At 38.4% G+C, this 21200-nt stretch overlaps 1 protein-coding gene across 1 annotated transcript; it reads right to left on the bottom strand.

Moving 5' to 3' along the window:
• Positions 1 to 9199: 9199 nt before the first annotated feature.
• Positions 9200 to 17696, bottom strand: Tnfsf18 (TNF superfamily member 18). Its single transcript, XM_026388435.1, is given in 4 exon segments — positions 9200 to 9546; positions 11628 to 11658; positions 17477 to 17632; positions 17634 to 17696. Coding segments are annotated over 4 exon segments (597 nt in total).
• Between the last annotated feature and the right edge of the window lie 3504 nt (positions 17697 to 21200).

The following is a 21200-nucleotide window of genomic DNA, read 5'->3' as shown; positions in this document are numbered from 1 at the left end:
GGGTTTGCCACACATAGTCTTTTTAAGGTCGAGGTACATTTATTCCTACCTAATTTGTTAGGAATATAATTGATAATATTAATTCTGCAAAGAAATAAAATAAAAAGGGAATTGAGAATAGGCCACTTGAGATGTCATAGATCAACTTAATATTTTCAGTTTGGTGGTAGAGGTTAAACATGAGCTCCATGTATAATTAAAAGACAAAGTGCAAGCAAAGAATATATAGAACATGATTGGAAAAGTCCAACTGGCCTATTGCTAGAGTTGGTAGCAGGATTAAATAAAGATTTTTTTTTTCAAGATTGAAAAATCTAAACATATTTGAAGGTCCAGGGAAAAGGTTGGGTATAGAGGAAAGTTAAAGATGTCACAAAGCCTGTGAAGATTCAGGAAGCGAGATTTCTGGGTGGAGTTAGAAGGAATGCTCAGGTGAGAACCAAAGCCAGTCCTACTCAATGCACTCTCCCACCCCTCCACCAACATGCTAGTCTACAGTAACTCTTGAAAAGCCTTGTAAGACAGTTTCATGATGGATCAATGTTTAGATTTTTAGTTCCTAAATTTATCATCAAAGGGTAATATCTAGAGCTATATTTATTTCCATGACATACACGTTTTAGGGAAAAGTTTGTCTAGGTGACTTTCAATCTATCAGACTTGTAAGCATTGTAACCTTACATTTTGGGATGAGAAAAATGAGGTCCTAAAGTGATAAGTCTCTTCTTGCCATTGAGATTTTTGGTTAAGTCATTATTCTACACACAAAGTTAGATATTATAGTCTCCAAGTTGGAGAGGTGTGGTTAGTCGCTGTTTCAGAAGGCAGGATGTGGGGAAGGGATTGCTGCCTTCTATTATTGGGATATGAAAAGAAAACCGCTATAGTCTGGAAGTATCCTCCAAAAATTAGATTTTGAAAACCTAATCCCAATGCAAGTATTGGGAGGTGGGGCCTTTTGGGGGCTGTTCAAGTCATGAAGACTCTGCTCTCGTGGATGCATTGGCCACAGTAAACAGGACCTGTGGGGTGGGTTTACTCTTGTGCCCTTCCACCTTCTCCCATGAGGATCCAGCAAGGCCCCACACCAGGTGCCAGCACCTAGATCTTAGTCTTCCCAAAACCAAGGCTGTGAGAAATTTCTGTTCTTTAAAAATTACCCACTCTGTGGTACTCAGTATTGGCAATGCAAACAGACTATGACAACAACTTAGAAAGTCAGTTCTGGCAAGTGTAAATGCTCTTCATTCCTATGAAAAGAGGAAGTCATATGCAATACATGGGTATGGAATTCAGAATCTGAATTTAAATGAGTCAGCCTTTTCCTTTCATCATTTGCAGCCAACAAATTGGAAAGTTCTCAGGCCATTATCTTCCACTAGGTCATTATCAATTTTCCTTCAAAAAAGCAAGATCTCTTATAGGCGTTGCCAAGGAAAGTAAGCCACTTAGTTCTTCTTCCTTGTACCACCAACTGAACAATACCAAAGCCAGGAATAGGACTTTTTTTTAAACCCTTCAACAGATTATAAAGTACTAAATACCCTCTAAGAGCCCATCCCAAACTTTTTCCAAACCCCATGTAATTCTTCCAGATCTGCTAAGGAAAAGTAGAGAATAAACCTATGCCCTATGTAGGTCTTGTAGGTATAGGCAAAGGAAATTGGAAAGGAAAGATAATTGCAAATGATAGAAAATAAAACTCACCTAGAAGATTCACTCAATATCCTCAACATAAACATTGAACTAAGACCAACAATGTGAAATTTAACTAGCATAAAGATATATCCCTATATCAAGGTTAATATCATGATTAAATACATATAAAATAGGGATGACCTGAAAAAAAGATCTGAATGTTTCAGTGGACCACAAGTTTAAGATGAACTATCATAGCTACCAACAACATCAGCTGTCATAGTGTTTTCATCAAGGAACAACTTATCTTCCTGAACGCTTTTTAGATCAGCCCCATTCTAAAGTGTTTTAATCCAGTTTGAATAAAACTGGACTGTGAACAGGAGCAGGGCAGCCATGATCACATTTACATACCAAATTTATAGTATGCAGTACTCTGACACTTGATATTGATTCTGATCCCTATAATTATCTATGATATAAATACTATTATGTGCATTTTTATGAATGGCAATGTGAAATTGAGAGGCAAAAGTGCTTGGAGAAAGTAGCATGGTTAACAGGTGCAAAACCAGATCATTGATCCTCCACTTCTGCTCTTTCATTGGCACCATATTGTCACAGCTGTGGAGACACTCAGTGATTCATGCTAGCACTCTTCAAACACAGAAGGACTATTACATGAGAAAGAACTTAGACTTATTCTGTATAGATCACTGTTAAGAGAAGCAAATATCAGCAAAGACTGAATACCTGTCATTGAAAGAGTAAAAAGCTAAAAGAAAGTAAGACAAAATTAATAGAACTAAAAGGTGTCAGTAGATTAAATTTATTTCCTAATAAATCTTGAATTTTGTAAAAGCTCCAGAGGAAATTCTTGATAACAATTTCTGCAAAATTTTTCCTTTACTCAGTTTTTCTATAAACCTCTCTTATTTTCTTTGTGGAAGCAGAAGTGAAAAATGAGAGGGAGGATGCACTAACTACTGTGGAAAGGGAACCACTGATAATACCATCTGCCTAAAAGCTTTAGGACTGCATCATCAAAACCTTTCATGGAACCTATCAATTATTTCACTCCATGTGAAGGAAGGCAAGAAATAAAGGATGAGAGCCCAATGTTTTTCTAAGACTAGATGTAGTGATGCTATAGCCTTCCACACTTCTAAAGCTTATTCTGATCCTTTAAAATGTCATATAAAATGTAGGCCAATGTTTGCTTTCTCTACTCAGTCCCAACAGTGGAGAATGTCAGGACACATAGAAATCACTGAACTAGCAGTCAGAAACTATTCTAATCCAGCTCTACTAAGTACTGTGTTGGGTAAGCTGGCACTAAGGTTTACCTTGGACAATGGGGCTCTAGAAGCCTGCTACACCTTACATAGAAGTTATAAGCAGGCATTGTTTACCACTAACTAAATACATATGTTTCAACATCAGCTAGATCTGGTTTTAAGCAATTCCCTGCCACTTGGAAGATGTCTTACCGTGAGTACTTTATTAAATTCCTCTAACTTCAGTTTCTTCGTGTGCTATTGTGGATTTTAAAATGCATATGATTATTACATAAATTACTAATAAAATGAAGTCATAATCCCTATATTTTGGAGAAGGCAGATTTCAAAAACTTTGGAGTCAGATGGAATTCAATATATTATAATTGGAAGCGTGAGAATGAGTGGATCAAGAGAGATGACAAACTATCAAAAAGAAATACCTTACACTGCAATAGCATCTCTCCCAGATATGTCAATGCAGAAGGGCATGTATCCAAAAAGGGCATGTATCCAAAAGCATATAAAGAAGAGAGATTTGGCATATAACCAAGACAATTTTAAAACTGTGGCATAAACCTCCCAAAATAGAGCTATAGCAGCTGGAGGCCAGAGTGAATTTAAGTTTCTAAGAGAGGAAACAGTCTGAAGTAAGAGAAGGGACTGCTTGTTTGTGTCTTTTTTTAAATTGGTTCTTTTTGGTTATATGTGACAGTAGAATCCTTTTTGATATAATTATATAAGCATGCAATCTTATTCTAGTTTAGATTCCCATTCTTGAGGATATACATGATAGTGGGATTCACTGTGGTGTTTTTATATATGTACACAGGAAATTATGTCAGATTCATTTCATTATCTTTCCTTTTCCTATCCTTCCCTCTATTCCCCTTTGTCAATCTACTGAATGTGTCCTCCCACCCCTTATTGTGGGTTAGCTTCCACATATCAGTGAAAACATTTGACCTTTGGTTTCTTGGGTTTGGTCTATTTCACTTAGCATTATAGTCTCCAGATTCATCCATTTACTGGCAAAAGTCATTCTTCTTAATGGCTGGTAATACTCTAGTGTGTGTGTGTGTGTGTGAGAGAGAGAGAGAGAGACAATATTTTTTATCCATTCATCTGTTGAAGTGCGCCTAGGTTGGCTCCATAGATTAGCTATTGCGAACTGTGCCACTATAAACATTGATGCGGCTATATCATTGCAGTATGATGATTTAAAATCCTTTGGATGTATACTGAGTAGTGGAATAGCTGAGCCAAATGGCAGTTCCATTCCTAGTTTTTAAAGAAATCTCCATACTGCTTTCCAGAATGGTTGCACCAATTTGCAGTCTTACCAACAAATGTTTGAGTTTACCCTTTTCCCCTCATCCTTGCCAACATTTATTGTTACTTGTATTCTTTTTTTAAATAACTTTATTTATTTTTTATGTGGTACTAATGATCAAACCCAGAGTGCCTCACACATGCTAGACAAATGCCCTACCACCGAACCACAACCCCAGCCCATTATTTGTATTCTTGATACTGTTTATAGCAACTTTATTTAAAAGAACTCCAAATTAGAACACTCCAAATTTCTCAACAGCTAAGTGTTTTTGTTTTCTGCTTATTATTTTGAGATTTATTTTTTCCTGGGAAGGACAGAGAATAAGAGATAGATGTTAAATAAATATCTCTTAACTTGGGAATTGACAAAGCTCAAAAACTTGAAAATGAACCCAAGTCTTTAATAAACGTAAAAAGAATGGCAGTCACCTACTTAGTGTCTACAATGTATCAGGAACTTTACACACAATTGCTGGTATTTTTAGCATAGTTTAAACATATTCCTCTATGTTAATTTATTTAACCCCAACTTATGTGTCATACACTCAATAAACAACGGTAAACAAAACAAACATGAGAATGAGCCTCAGAAAGGGAAAAATATTTGTCCAAGATCCAAGATCCATGATCCACGATTCATTGTAAAACTGGGATTCAAAAGTAAGTTTGCTGAGCTACAAAGGTAGAAGCAGAGTAACCAGTTACGACACTATTGAAATAATTTTTATGATAGGAGCTATAGCAGAAAAGAAGTCAGATTCTCTTTAAAAATCTAAGCAATATGATTTCCTAACAGATTAGATGGATAAAAGAGAAGAATATAAAGAATGATTCCATGACCCAGAGGTTGGGGGCTCAAGCAATACAATGGAAATGAGGAGGATTTCATTTGACCTGAATTAAGAGATCCATTTTGGTCATACGGAGTTTGAGATATCTATTATTCCTCCATGTGAAATTCTTGAGTAGTGAGTTGGATTTACCACTCTGAAGCAAAAACAAGCAACTTGGGTTAGAGAGAAATATTTGGGAGTTAACAGTATATGGATAAATAATGTGATGTTGATTATGGTGAGGATCACATGCTGTAGATTGCCAATGTTCAAGTGGAAAATTAACACTAACACTCAAATTTATGATTCTTTATTTGTTCACTCAACAAACTATAAGGACTCTGAGCCAGGCACTATTAGACCCTGGATTCTATGTTATCAGATTCCTTTCAGAGACTAGATGTTCAGTCAGGCAGTACAACCAAAAGGCAAGGAGGGAAGATAAGAATTTCTTTGTGTCTTCCACTCCAAGAACTAAGACTGTCAAGTTCACCTATGAATGAAGGATCCAACTCAGACTCTGTGTTGAGGCTCTAAAACAGGGATTTACTGTGACTGCAATATCCCCCAGACAACCACGAAACCAGGTGGGAACAATCACCTTCAACAAATGAACTCAGAGATTCCCATTCTCATTGGGATATTGGAAAGAAAAGGAAGTTGCTTTAATCCCCATGTCCCTTTTAGACACAAGGGTAAAACTAAATGTTAAAGTATGATTTTTCTGACTCAGTTTTAACTGGCACAATATCTTCATACCAAAGTAAGATTAAGACAATATACTCTGAAATATACAGAATTTATAAAAGGGAGCAAAGTAATCTCCTACAATTCCCACTTTTAGACACTTTTCCAGCCATAATGTGGAGAAGCAGAGCTTGATGACAGCATTTGTAGATAATTGTGCTTATGTTGTGAATCTTCATCCACTACCTTGGCAGGAAGGATGGCAGCAATGGAACTTTCTAAATTCATACCTCTTAAGGACAAAAGGGAACTTCTTAGAGAACTTTGAAATGTGTTTATTGATTCGTATATACAAAGAATTAGTACCTGACTCCTACCCAAGAAAGCAAAAACTGACAGGGGGCTACAATCTTTCCCCAGAAATCTGTTTCTCTGGAGAAGAAAAGCCAGTGGTCAGTAGTGTAGACAGGAGGCTGTTTCTACAACGAGTTGGGCACAAGCTCTTTGAGCTTGTGTGGGCAAAGCATGTTTTCCAGTCTCCCATGAGTAGATATGCAACTCACAGAAGACTCCTAGAGTTATAGAATGCGTATTCTTTCAGAGCAAGCAACGAGTATGTGCCAGGCATCATTTACAGCTTCTGTGAGAAGAGGAATTCTCAAACTGCTGACCTATCAGTCTTCTCTAATAAAAAATGTGCTCCCATTGAATTTCCTAAATGGAATTCCCTCAGTGGGACAGAGCAAGGCAGCAATTTTGTTTCCAAGATGCAGATAGACTTCACCTAAGGAGTTTGGTCTAACAAATGCACAAGACTTTCACTTTTTAATCCATTGCCATTTTCAGAAGCAGAGGCTTAATCCACAGTACTATAACACACCCTGGGCCAGCTTTGAATGAGGCAAGATGGAAGGCAAAAGAACAATTAGTGTGAGATGGGTCAGGACTGGCTTCCGTGGTAAGCAGGGTGGAGTGGCTGAGGTGGGAGGAAGTCAGAGAATGAAGGTGCCTGACTAACTCATCAGGAATGGGAACAAACTGTAACCCAATCTAATTACACCTGGCTTTCACTTTTGCCTATAACTTGCCAAGAAGTCTTACATGGGCAAGGATTTCCCTGATGTAACTTTATGTTTTTTAGATCACTAACTCTAATTATCCAAGTATCAATCAGCTGCAGTCCAGATACTATTATGCATTTGATTATAGTTTTAAAATGCAGATGAAGAAACAGAAGACATTAAAAACAAAGGCTGAAATGAAAACACCAAGAAAATTAAGAAATCATCTGTTGGTAGCCATCCTTCTGCCTGAAGTGAAGAAACCTGTTTTCTGTGAGAAATCACTGTTGCTTTGAGTTTTTGCTTGAAAGTGCAACATTTCCACTCTCTCCTTGCCTTCCTTGATTGATCTAGGACTGAGGCAGGGACAGAGAAGAGTTTTTGTAAAGGGAAATTTTTACAAACAGTGAGGTGCTATTGAACCCGCTGCCCAAATGGAAAGCTCTCATTTTCAGTGTTTGCCAATTCCTGTAGTGTAAATACTACCACCATAGCCAATTCAGAAATGGCCATACTTAATAACCAGAGTGCAAAGGTCCTGAAAATTTAAAAATAAGCTCTCATGAGCTGGTGCCAGCCCACTCCAGTACACTACTGCTTATAATATACCAGAAATTGATAATTGATACAAAGTTTCTACAAATATATGTGATAAACCTTTAATTTCCTGAGAAAATATGCAATACAAAGGCCTTTGTTTCCAATTATTTGGTCTCATAGCTGCTCAGCAGATATTAATTTAAAATAAGAAGAAATAGCTTAGCCTGCCCCAAGAGAAGTTTGTGGCACACAATTACAATATACTTAAATTAGCTTTACATGTAATAACATTAATTAACATAATTTAGCTTTTCACAAATATCCATAAATATTTAAACTTTTAAAATGCAATGTTACATATTTTTTCAACAAGACTTATAAAAGCAGCAAACTTTAACAGAGTTTAAAATTCTTAAATTGAGTGTTATTTATTATTTTTAGAAGTTAGCACATTTGACGGACATGGACTCTTTGAAGGAAGGAGGTGAACTTGGAGGGAGTGAGCCCCAAGCAGAACCACAGGATTCCCTGCTCCAGGCAAGGAAGGGAGTCAGTTTGCTGGTAAAAGAGAGGTCCATGGAAGCTTCACTTCACCCCGTGCTGAAGGGAAAACATCTTCTGAAAATGATTTTTATAGATGTATAATGTGATAGCAGAATTTAGCTTTTCACGAGTATCCATAAATATTTAAATTGTCTTAAAATGCAGTGTTACATGTCTTTTGACAAGAACCTATAAGCAGTAAGCTTTAATAGAATCTAAAAATTTTTTTTAGAAAGCTTTATTTTTAGAAATTTTTTTCCACTGTTTCTCACTGTTTGAGTTGTGAAGCTAAAACATCTGATACGGTGAAAAGCCCAAGTAATTCATCTCTAGTTGAGTCAAGGCAGGATACCTACCTAGGTTGCATCTGCTTCTACATTCTATTAAAATTTTGCCAAAAATACTTGCTCCATTAACTTCATAGAGTTGCCATGTGGTATATGAAAGCATTTTTGCAAACTGAGGAAAACTAGCTCAAAATATGAAATCATTACTTAACATAATATAACAACAGAAATACCAATTTCTGGTATTAAATCTATTGATTACTAATGGTGAGTCTTCTAATGGTGAATCTTAATTTACAACTGACATTATTTAGACAAATAAACATTGAAGCTCTGGGTGAAGGTTCAGAAAGGCCTCCTTGACCAATTGGTTTTGTAAAGAACCCTGTATTCTAGTATGATGAAACAAAGGGAACTCTCCCATATACAGTACTATCCATTTCATGCCACCCGTATAGTCCCAGTCGTCTCAGAGTATTCTGTGACTCCTAGAAACACTGCACCTATAGTAGGGTGTTCTTGCTATAACTATTGCCAACCCACCAACCTGCCTACTTTTTATTGGGAGACTCTCAGAGATGGACGTAGGGGAAGAATGATAAAGCAGATCAAGAAAATGAGAACAGGCCATGACCCTACACCCTTTTAGCAAACCAGATAAGATTCCCATGGAAATAGGACCTCATTTTTCCACCTAGAGATTCAAGGATTGAAAAAAAAAAAAACATCTCTTTCAGGGTTTCTGTCCTGTGCCACCTGTATTCATTTTGTCATGGATTATTGAAGTATCTTTGAAGACCCAGTGTCAGGGGTAACCAAAAACCTATGGCCCTTTTTTTGAGTCACTTTCAGATGAGCATGAGAGAAAAAAAAAATCTCACATGTAGAGGAGTTTGTTTTGATTTGTATACCCTGACAAACCACAGGCACTGAAGATCTGTCCCCTCCAACCGCCCACCGTCTCTGCATATGCCAGATAGGATGAGGAAACCAAATTTCTAAGAGTTGAACTGAAGGTTGGCTACCAAGACGATCCCCCAGTAGGTGTTACTTTTTAGAATCTGGTCTTCACTGTTAAATATCAAACCTACTGTGTCTCCAGTGTGCAATTCATAAATCCCTCCTACAGTCTGGATTTTAAAGTTGTTTGTTAGAGTCTGTATGGCATCCTTGTTTTTACGTAGCTGCACCTCAAAAGGAGCAACTCCTTTGTAAGTTGTATCAAAAACCACTTGTCCATAAATCAAATACAAGCCATTCTTAAGGACTGTCAGCTTCCAGTCAGATGTCTTATTCATGCAAGAAGGTTCAGGAGGTACCATTTGCCATTTTGAGGGTAGTGGTCCTGGAAAAAGGGAGGGAAAAAAGGAAGCATATATATTTTATTATTTTATCCTTTTATATTTTTTAAAAAATATTTTTTAGTTGTGGATGGACATAATACCTTTATTTTGTTTATTTAATTTATTTATGTGGTGCTGGGGATCAAACCCAGTGCCTCACACATGCCAGGCAAAGCCCTCTACTACTAAGCCACAACCCCAGCCCCAATATTTTATCCTTTTCTTGATTAAATTCTTTAATACCCACAGGTTGTTTCTTTATACACTCTATACTAGTCTTCTTCAAACATTATTTTGATATTTTAAATTAAAAGAAGTTGCAAATCCTAGGTATAGCTCTTGCTCAGAGAGCTCTAGGGAAATATATTTGGCATAGAAAAACAAGTTAAGTCGCCCTGCATCTCTTGTCAATTAATGTTTATGGAAGGAAAGACAAAATGAGAAAGGAAGCAAGAACTGCACACCAGGACTGGGGAGCTCGAGCAGCAATCCATGCTTTCCCCAGGTAAATCCTATTTACTTTCTGTTGCTTTACCAATGACACCTTCCTTAATTAATCCATATGAAGTAACACTCTCCTGTCACTCTCTCCCTTTACCCTACTTTGTCTTCTTCATAGAAGCTGTTGGCATGTAGCATATTAAAAATTAATTGGTATATTGTCTGTCTCATATACTTGAATATAACATCTTTGAGAACAAGTGCTTCTCTATTTTGCTTATTGTTGTATTCTCAACACTAATTTTTCAAGTCAGGGTCTTGCTATCTTGCCTAGGTTAGATCAAGACTCCTGAGCTCACATGATTTTATTATGGCTCCTCTCATCAGTGTGTACGCATGTGTCATTCAAGACCTACATGGACTATCATTATCTAAGCTCTCCCACCCCCAGCTACTGGTGAATCCATGAGTTTATAAACAGAAATTACTTGACTGTTTAAATATAGGTATTCCTTGTTTAATACTGTCACCAAGGGACAAACAAGGTTTCCAGATCCTATCTACATTTTCATAGGTTCATATGAAATTTAGATATTTACCCATGAGTTGGTTTTGAACAGCCATGTGATTTCAGGGCCCTAGGAGGTTCTTTTAAAACCCTAAGTGCTTACCTGGCCTGTTCTCTAATTCTCTATAATTTGGGTTATAGAAGACAAAGCCCTGCAGAGTTAACATTGCAACTTAAGTTCTCATTCATATATAAATGACTAATGTTAAGACATGGAGGACAGGTTCTGGAGGAGAGTGAAAGGGAGGTGATTAGAGCAAGAAACAACCTCCCTGAGCCCCAAGCCAGCTCTTGCTCCCTGACCTGTAATGGCAGGAAGAACTGTCACTATTTCTCCTATTCATTCAGCAATGGGGTCACTGAAGAACTTCCTTAGATCGCTAGAGTTTCTCAACTTTTACCACATGCAGGAGGAATTTCCAACTTAGCATGAATTCCATACCTTTAACTGGCAAAACAAAAATAAGACAGAAAAGCAGGGACAAATAAACAGAAAATTTCTAATCTCTGCAAGCCCAGGAAACCTGGAGATTTGAGTGATATGGGAATACGGGGGTTGCAGAGTTAGTAGTGAATTTTCATTTTCTGCTCTCAAATGAAATGGTGTTTGTTTGACCTGAAACCTATAAACACCAAAAATGCATTTACTTGAAGTTTTGTATGTATCCTAAGAAATATTATAATGCTCCAGGTAATCATTAACTTTAGTGATTTTATTTTCTAACAAATATCAGGTAACTATAAGGGAAAGTACCTCAGAAACTAAGTGAAGAAAGGAAAAGAGCAGAGAAAGTGGCCACTGCCTTAACTCATTCCTCTTCTACACATTTGGCACCAGCTGCGTTGTCTCCACGAACCTCCCATGTCATCTCCTGGACATTAGCAATATCTGAAACGTGAGCAGTGCTTTGGGAAGCACTTGTAAAATCCTGAGTCGTGTTATCCTTATCAAAACAGAATTAAAAGTCAATTCCTGTGTCTCAGGGAACACAGGCTTTCTTGAGAGCATCGTGTTTCGTCTTATATCAAAAACTAAGACCAGTCCAAGGGCGGAATGCAAGGGAGGCTACTCACCAAACTTGGCCTGGCAGGAGTCTGTAGCAGCCTGCTGTGGAAGGAAAAGAGGAATTGGTCAGGATGACGACATATCACTGTTGTCTTGACTGACTGATTTAAAGCTTCAGAATTCTGAAGCCAACCACTAACCACAGCCATAAAAGGAAAAAGAAATCCCTCCCTCCCTCCACCGTGTCCCACTCTCTGTCTCCCTGGACAGGTGTCCATCCTGTCCCTCTCGCGACCTAGCTCTCCTTGTGGGTAATGAGAGGGAAAGGATGGAGCTGGTCACCTGTCTCCTTGTGGGTCTTTCACACAAGATTAAGGTCTTATTCCAATTGATGTCTACCCACAAGACCACTACAGATCTCGGCCCTTTCCCGCTGGCTCTAAAAGTTTCTTATAAACAGCAATCAGACACCCCAGAGACTGTGCCAGGTGACCTATTAGTACGTGGAGGAAATAATGGAGTTTCTTCTTATGTTCATCTTGATTTAAAATAATGGGAAAGTAAGTTCCAAAAATATCTACAACTCTGACTTAATAAAGTCATCCTTGCTCATTGATTATTCATCCTTGATTATTCAGATAATCACACCTCACACAAGCAACTGCCATAACCTCAGAAATGGGACCAACAGTTTCCAACTGCTGCCATGGGCTGAAGTTTACATACTAAAAGAGGTCATCAGTTGTGGTTGATTTACATTACAAATGTTTAAATTCTAAATGCTCTAAGACACTTTGTACTAAGACAGTGTTATTACAGCTAAACCAAGGGACCTACCTGATTAGACTTGGCCACCCACTGGCAGAAGAAATAGGCAAAAAATGGAAAAAGGTAAAATAATTTTTATGCAGTTTGATCAAACTGGGGAGAAACAACTAGATTGGTCCCACAGAAGCAGTTCCCATTTACAGAAACAAAAGCCAATGACATACATGTGTAGATCTAGCTAGGCCAGAGAATATGTCAGCTTTAGCTCTCTTCGCCTGGTCCTCAGCGTGAGGAGTTTTTATTCTCAGCATGAGGAAGTTTGGGAGCTCTCTGTTTCAATTAGGTACAACCACAATTTTTTTTTTGTACTATCAAAGTTCTTGGGTTTCCTTGTGACAAAAAGACTTGTGACTTTTTTGAACTTAAAAGATTGGTGCAGGGCTGTGGTTGTAGCTCAGCGGTAGAGTGCTTACCTAGCATGTGTGAGGCCCTGGGTTCAATACTCAGCACCACATAAAGATAAATAAATAAAATAAAGCTTTTGAATAAAAAGAAAGATTTATACATGCTCTTTCTTTAGGATTTCTCTGGCTGCTATGCTAGAAGTGAACTAAAGAGGCAAGGACAAGAGCAGTGAGAGCAGAGAAGAAATCATTGTGTTCATCTTGGCAAGAGAACAAGGGCCACTGACTAGGGATCCAGGGTAGAGATGGGGAGAAGCTTGGAAGAATAGGGCTCACTGGGATGCCTGACAGGAACATGGGACAGGGCGTGAGAGAGGCAAGTGTGACACCAGGGTGATGCCAAGGTTCTGGGCCGAAGTGCCAGGAAAGCTAGTAGCGGAGAGGGGCACAGTGAATTTAGAGGGGGCCCAGTCAGGAGTTGGTTTGGGAGATGTTAATTCATGATGATTAGTAGGTGTCCAGGTAAGGGGCTGAGTAGTCAGCAGGACATAAGGGGTTCTGGTGATACAAATCTGGGTATCTTCAGCTTGTTGCTGTAAGTTGTGAAGTTGTGTGAGACCGTCAAGTCAGGGAGTGCTGACGGTGATGAACACCAGGACACGCCATGTTCAGGGGTCAGAGAAGGAGGAACCAGCAGAGGAAACTCTGAGGGAAAGGCAGTGAGTCTGAGAAGAAAGTGTCTTAGGGAAAGGAGTGACCAGCTGCTATCAAATCCTTCTGATAGGTACGAAAGTAAAGGGCAGAGAATGGAGCGGTGGCTTTAGTCATTGGAGTCACTGGAGTTCCTGACAAAAGTAGTTTCTGTGATGTGATGAGGGAAGAAGCTTAATTAGAATGGATTTAAGGATAAACAAGAAAAGAGAAACTGGACAAGTATTGCTCTCCAGGAAAGGGAAGAGCTGGGTGGAGCCTGGCTGGTGCCAAGTCAAAGAGGTAGGCCCTTGTCAGGACAGAAGCAGTATTCAGGGACACAGGAGGTAGACGGTGGCTCTGAGTCTTCTTCCCTCACACTCCTGTTTCCTCTTGAAACCACAAGGCAAAACTGTCAGCTGAGTGTGAGAATGGGAACAGATGTTTGATGTCTGAAGAGAATCCAAGTCCAGTGGAAAGGATGAATGGACCGGGAAATTTTAGGCTGCTTCTAGAGCAAAACTGAAATCCCAGTTAGCATACATATGTTGGAAATTATAATGAGAACATTTGATTGAGAAGGAAGTAGAGTAGAAAAGTCTAGAAGCCACCGTTCTAAGAAATAAATCACTAGATTCCCTGTCCCTGATTTTGTTCTTGTATTTTTTTTCTCCTCATATTGGTGGTCTTAGGAGAGAAGCTGAAATTCAGTTTAGATCAACCCCTGATAGGCATGTGACAGAGCTTCTCTGAACCCAACTTCCTCATCTGGAAAATGAGGAAAATAATAGCACAAAGCTCATTGAAGTCGTTGTTGGGGTTAAATGAGGTGATTCTTGTGAAGGGCTTTCCCATATAACCTGCTTGAACCTGTTCAATAAATATAGCTATTTTGGTAATGATGCTAATTATAATTAAGAATTGACAAAAATTTAAGTACTAAATTCCCAACATCATTACAGCTTACAATAGCATTGAAAGCTAAAGAGATCAATTTAATGTTCTTAAGAAGTTTATGATCTTTTAGATGGCTGGGGTGGCACACGCCTGTAATCCCAGTGGTTGGGAGGCTGAGGCAGGAGGATTGCAAGTTCAAAGTCAGCCTCAGCAACTTAGTGAGGCTCTGTCTCTAAATAAAATATAAAAAACGGCCTGGGGATATGCTCAGTGTTTAAATGCCCCTGGGTTCAATCCCTAGTACCAAAAAAAAAAAAAAGTTTATAATCTTTCTAGAAAGACATGCTTACACACACACAAAGCAATTAGGTAACAATATAAGTATAAATGAGTGCCAAGATACCTTCCATAGATCTCATGCCAGGTACCACAGTGTATAAAAAGTATAGAGAAAATTCAAGACCATGGTTGTATGAATTGCCAGAGCCAGAAACTACAGATACTGTATTGCAAGCTGCTTTAATATCTAGATTTTACTATATAGAGCTATAGAAATTGCCACTGTGGTTTTCTGTAATTATTGCCATAAATGAAGTCTAATTGAAAAATTATCAGGTTGGCTGAAAGGTATGGCCTTTGAGGAAGAGATAAATTGGGAAAGAATATCCATATTGTTAAAAGATTTTGTTAAGTTTACATTCATTGTAATCTCACTAATAGTAATGTTGCAAACACTAATCGCCATCTGTTGAGAGCATAGCACTTGTCAAGCTTGTCAGGCACTTTCCTATCTCATTAATCCTTAAAGCAACTCTGTAAGAATTGGCATGATCCTTTACAAATGAGGCAACGAGGAGACGCCTAATTAAGTAACTAGCCCAAGGTCAGGAGACTGTAAGAGGCAAGGTGATCCAAACCCAGCTTGTCTTATTCAGAACTCCACAGGTCAGTTTCTATTTATAATTCTGATGATGTTTGAAAGGAGTAAGTACCCACTTATAAAGAAGGGCATGGGACTTCCAGTTTCACTTGTTTTTGCTTAGAAGGATCAGTTGTTCTTGTAACCTTACTTTAGTTTAAGCCTAGACTCAAATAGTTGAGCTCAAAATGGCAAAAACTCAATTCTTTTTTTGAAGCAACCCTAAGCAGATCATCACTTAGAAATACAATCTACTGTGCTTTTGAGCGCAAGTACAGCTTCCCCTTCTGGAAGTGTCCTTTATTTCACTGTAACAGGGGACTTTACTGAACATTTGGCTTCTCAGAGACAACTTACTTATGTGAGGTTATGTTCTCTGGAGATTGACCACACTCCTTGAGCTCAAGCCTATCCTTTTAGTTAACCATTTAGTTAAATGAATCTTTCAAGAGAGGAAATGATTTGTTTTTTTTTCTCCCAAGGAAATATCTATTGGTGTAAAATGAGCCAAACTTCCCATCTAACATTTGTAAAAGTGGGGATTTGTATATAAAAACTAAGTGGAGAACAAAATAAAATAAAATTTCTGGGTCCCTGAGAAGGTGGAAGTGGCTGCCTCACAGTGACTCACCATCTGCCAGCCACTCAGATCTCCTCTCCAATGATGTTTATTAATGGCCAAAAGGGAAAGGGAGGTGCAGGCAGGTGGAAAGTGGAGGCTCATCAGAGAAACTAGCCTTCTAAGCATCCTGTCACATTTCCCTAAATTTGGAACAAACTCTGGACCATCTTCTCATTGAAAAACTTCATGTTCTTTAGGAGAGAGGATTTAGAATCATAGTTGAAAAATGAGGATTAACCAAGTTTGATTCTGGCAAGAGGTGTCCTTTGAGAAAGGTATTTCCCTCCCATTCTAGTCATGGTGACACCTACATTCAACGTTCTTCTGAGCCATCTGCCTAATAAAACTTGAAGTTTCAGAAGAAAGCACTTCTAAATGGAAGTTATTGCTCTTCTCATCATTCCTCTTCTTCAGAAACCTAAATGCTCAGAAATTCTGGCAATTCTTTTCTTTCTGCTCAAACTTCATTGCTCTAGAAAGTCCACACATATTTTTGATACATCCCCGAGAGAGAAGGTCTGTGATTAGGAGTGCCTCTGATGTAGTAGAACCACATCTTTGAAATCTTCTTGTCAGCACCTTTAGAGAAATGTTTCTGTAGTCACACCCCAGCTCTTCCTTAAGAAGGGCATATACCCAAGGTGCAGTCTTCAGATGTACCCCCAAATGGGTTCACTCCTGAATTATATAATGCTTCCTATTTTCTTTTTGGTAACAGTCATCAGAGAAAATCTTCTAGTAAAGAAGCTAACTTATCTCCATTCCCATGGACAATCCCATTCTCTGGTCCCACATCTTGCACTGCAGCTCAGTGGGAAATTCCTGATCAGCATCAGGGGCTTCCCAGATAGGCACTTACTTCCTCCTTCTTCCATGAAGCCTTCCTGGATTACTCCAACCCAAAGTCTGCACCCACTTTTGAATTACTAAAGCTTTGTGTACATACCAATATTAGATAAATTATTGATCATTCTATTTTATAGCAAGCAGCAACATGGTAATATCAAATCCATTCCCCTACCACTGTTTTTCAGATGAAAAAGCAAAGAACCAGAGAAATTAAATGATTTTCTCAAATTTAAATAGCTGATTATTGAGAGACCTGGAACCAGAATCCATATTTTTGTACCCCTGGATCAGTGCTATTTCCTCTCTCAAAGACATGCTAACCACATGTAACTTACCTTTTTCTGCCCTCTATTATCTTCTGGAATCTTTTCCCTCTACAAGATTGTAGCTTGCCTACAATTTCCTGAGGAAAGGCACCATGTTTTATGCCTTTGTTTGTCCTCTCAAGAAGGTAGAGCAGAGTTCCAGAAAGGCAAAACATACTCCACAGGCATTTGCCAATCCGTTGACTCAATCAATTATCTTTTACATCTAGCTCAGTTCTGCAGCTAACATTTAGCACTTCCTGATACTTTTGTCTCAAAACACACAAATAAGCTCCAAAAACCATGCCATTATAAGATCAAGATTATATTTACTCTATTTGCACTCACAGGTCTCTTCCTTCCAACTATCTCTACAATACTGAGGAGTAATGAAAATAACTAGACTAACAAACAAGTAAGGCATCCTAATAAACAGTCATCTCAGGTTCTGCTTCCTCCTTACCTTGAGTGGGAGAAAAGGAAGGATTAGTGCACTGAAAGAGCAAACCGTCAGAAGTATTGCTGAGCAGAGGAGCCATCGCTTATAGGACCATCTCTGTGCTCCCTGGGGACCTGGGTAGCTTAAAGGCATGTTCTCCATGTGGCTCAAAATCCTTTTCTGGAGAAATGAGAGCTGTGAAAAGTAGACACTCACAAGTGATGGGTGAACGATGCAATGTCATGTTTTGTAGCATTATGGTAATTAGAAGTGGGTGTGGGAGGCGGAGTTTTCCTTCTGTCAGTGTTGGAAAATGATACTTCCAGGCTAAGTGCTGACTCTCATTGGGCACCTGGCCAAATACACGCAAGGACTGAAAGGCTTACAGCCAACACAAACACAGGGGGAAAAAAAAGAAAGAGATGTACAAGGGAAGTTCAGAGGAAAGTCTTTCCTGAAGCATGAGGAAGTGTAGTGCTGGCTACAGTGTGCTGTGGTCTATGCCCAGCTGGGGAAGCCTTCCTAATCATTTCCAGTGGAGAAAATTACTTTTATAAGAAGAAATAAAGTTTGAAATAAAAGTTTATAATATGACAGATGTCATGGACAGTGACGCAGTGTGTTGGGGAACTGGATGCATCATTTAGAAAAATGCTCTTAATGAAGTCATCATATAAGCATACCTTATGTACATACAATTTTATTGTCAGGTGCCCCTCGATAAAGTGGAACAATATCAAATGTATTACTAGAATTTAATAAAAAATTTAAAAACACAACAAACTCAATTTGTCATATTTCACCATTTAAAAACTCTGAAGTGCCAATGCTGGAATCAAATAGAAATAAAGTTATCATATGAAAGGCTATTTTCCTACGATTTGTCACCAGCCTGAACTTAAACTCTGTTTTATAAACAAGTGTGATTTCTTTTTGTCATCAAAATGCTTATTTACTACAAAATTTAGGAAGTCTTCTGTCCTCAGTTCAGTCTGTCCATCTGTTGAAATGGGATACCTACTACCTTCTGTACCTCGGAAAGTACACCTGGCATCAGGCCTAGGGGGAACCTGAGCTTTTCATTCATGTAGACCCTGAGAGCCATGCCTGGTGCCACCTAGCTCCTACCTGCTCTGTGGCTTTAGGCTTATTACTAGACTTCTCTAAGCCACAACTTCCTTAACTGTAAAGTAAAGAAAATTTCTACTTCATAATACTTTTGCAAGAATGAAATAAATGTGAAAAGTTTAGTTTATAAGGAGTGTTTCATAAGAATTAATTTATCTTTTCTCTGCCGTCTTTAGAAATGTGTTGATGGTTAATTCCATTATGAAATCCCAGAAAAGAAAGAGAATTCATTATATTTCCCATGGGAAATAACTCAACTGAAATTCACTTAAATGAAAGAGATAAGGATTTTTTAATATTTTTTTTTTAGTTTTCAATGGATCTTTATTTATATGTGATGCTAAGAATCAAACCTAGTACCTCACATGTGCGAGGCAAGTGCTCTACCACTGAGCTATGACCCTAGCCCAAGATGAAAGGATTTTAAAGAAAAAAAAGAGAGAAATGAAGATTTTTTTAATTAGAAAAAAGAGATTTAACATCCTCTTTTTTCAGAGAGGAAGCTAAGGGTAATAGGCATGGAGTGGTGCCTTGAACCACTAACAGATGGTTAATAATGGAGAGCAGATCCAAGCTCAGGATACTATTTTTGGAACTGAACCATCCTGTTTTAACTTGGCCCTATTTTAGCTTGATAATAAACCATTCCTGAAGAGGATGATCACACAGAGCAGCAGATGTTTTAGGCTCTGTGCTCGGTTCAGTTCAGGGGTGAGTGACAGCCTGGCTCTCCAATGAGGAGGGTGCCTTGACCTCCAGCTCCCGCCTTGTGCCACGCCTGGAGCTGGAGTGCAGACCCTCGGGCTCTGGATTTAAACGGACCACTGAAAAGGAGAGCCATTTCCTTCTTGCTTTTTTGGTCTGTCCCCTCTCCAAGTTTTAGGTGGAACTGTCCTGCTTACTCACTTCAGTAAACATTTATTCACATGAGGAACCATTGCAGATAAATCCAGTTCCTCCTTCTGTCCTTGATGGAGGTTAGGCTTTGGTATATCTTAATGAATTATTTTAACTTCATTGATAGCATCTTAAGAAAAATGAATGATACTCTTATCTTATGAGGGCTACATTCCAGGCCTCTCCATGAAACAGGGCTTAGAATTGAAGAATCTTCAAGTTAGAACAGGTGACAGTAGGACAGGCTTTTTGAAATTCCACAGTAATGAGTCAGAGTTGGTACCTTTTTTTTATAACCTATGAGGATTGCATGTGATGTCTCAGAGTCTGACAAGAGGTAGATGACCCGCAAACTCAAAACTTTTGTGTTTATGGCCTGTCCTGGCTCAGCTCTCTGAGGATGAGATTTTTAAAAAATAAGTCCACCTAGCAAATCAAGTTTGAACATTTACTATCTGCCCACTATTCTACTAAAAGCTTTGGGGGATATAAATTTAAAAAATCACAACTGCTGAGGAATCTGCCAACCAACCATATGAAAAACTTACAAACAGGGAGACAGATGCTCAAATTAATACTGCATATAGAACAAAGATGCTCAAATTAATACTGCATATAGAACAAACCTCAGAAAATAGATCTAAAAAAAATCTAAAATCAAAAAATCTAAAATCATTGAGAAAAGGATACTCTTTCTTGAAAGAGTGATAAAATTTGAGGAATAACTGTTCAGAGGCATAAGCTTCTGTAAAGGTTAAAGATTAAAAATAGAATTTATAAAGTAACAAACCTCCCAGCCTTTTTCCTGTGTATGTATGTGCGTGTGCAGTGCTCCATATCATGCATGCTAGGCAAACACTCCACCACCGAGCTGTACCCTGAACCTCCTGGTCATTCTTACTCAAGATCTGCAAATGGGGGAATTTCTGAACAAAACAGTAAAGAAATTCTTTCTGTATTTTTCTGATTGAAAAAAGAAAAAAAGGATCCAAACTATGTTTAAGAAATTTTAACTGTATTCAAAAAACTGCTTTGAAATCTCAATGAATCAATTATATAGCAACTTGAGTTCAGTTATTGACTAAACCACACTAAATGCATTAGTCACCTACTTTGTGCCAGCTGTGTGTCTTCTAGAACTGTGCACACTCATCACATTTGAACCTCAAGCTGCCATGGACTGATATCTCTGTCTATAAAAATGATGAAAGTGACACTCAGGAGGGTGAATCATTTGTCCATGGAGGTAGAAAAGGGAATGAACCCTCATCTGTTGCCTCACTTAACATTTCTTCTGCCTCTCATGCTAAAGGGTGTCAAGAAGATCCCTTCTGGAGTATATAGGGTGGGGAGTGTAATAAGGTCTTTGGGAAACTGATATCACTTTCCTCCCAAATCCTGCATTGCTCTGGTCTCACTCCTTGCCACATTTTCCTTATGCAACTGTTAATCATGATTTTATTCTTGTGTTTGGTGTCACATGTTCAGTCCTATTCAGTATGTCAGAATTCTGTGAAAAAAAGTACCCATGTGACTTTGGCCACTCTGAGAATTGAAGTATTCATAGTCATAACAAATAGGGCTCATTTGGCTTGAAGATATTTGGATACAGATACATAGGTGAGAGAGATGGAAAAAGTAGACAGATATGATAGTGTAAAGAGAGTTTTAAACTTGGAACTTTATGAAGGCAATAACAGTGTCTATTAAAATTAATAAATAC

The sequence above is a fragment of the Urocitellus parryii genome, chromosome 9, assembly GCF_045843805.1.
Source record: "Urocitellus parryii isolate mUroPar1 chromosome 9, mUroPar1.hap1, whole genome shotgun sequence".
NCBI lineage: Eukaryota > Metazoa > Chordata > Mammalia > Rodentia > Sciuridae > Urocitellus > Urocitellus parryii.
The sequence above is the reverse complement of the archived record's forward strand: the minus strand, read 5'-3'. Positions and strand labels throughout refer to the sequence as shown.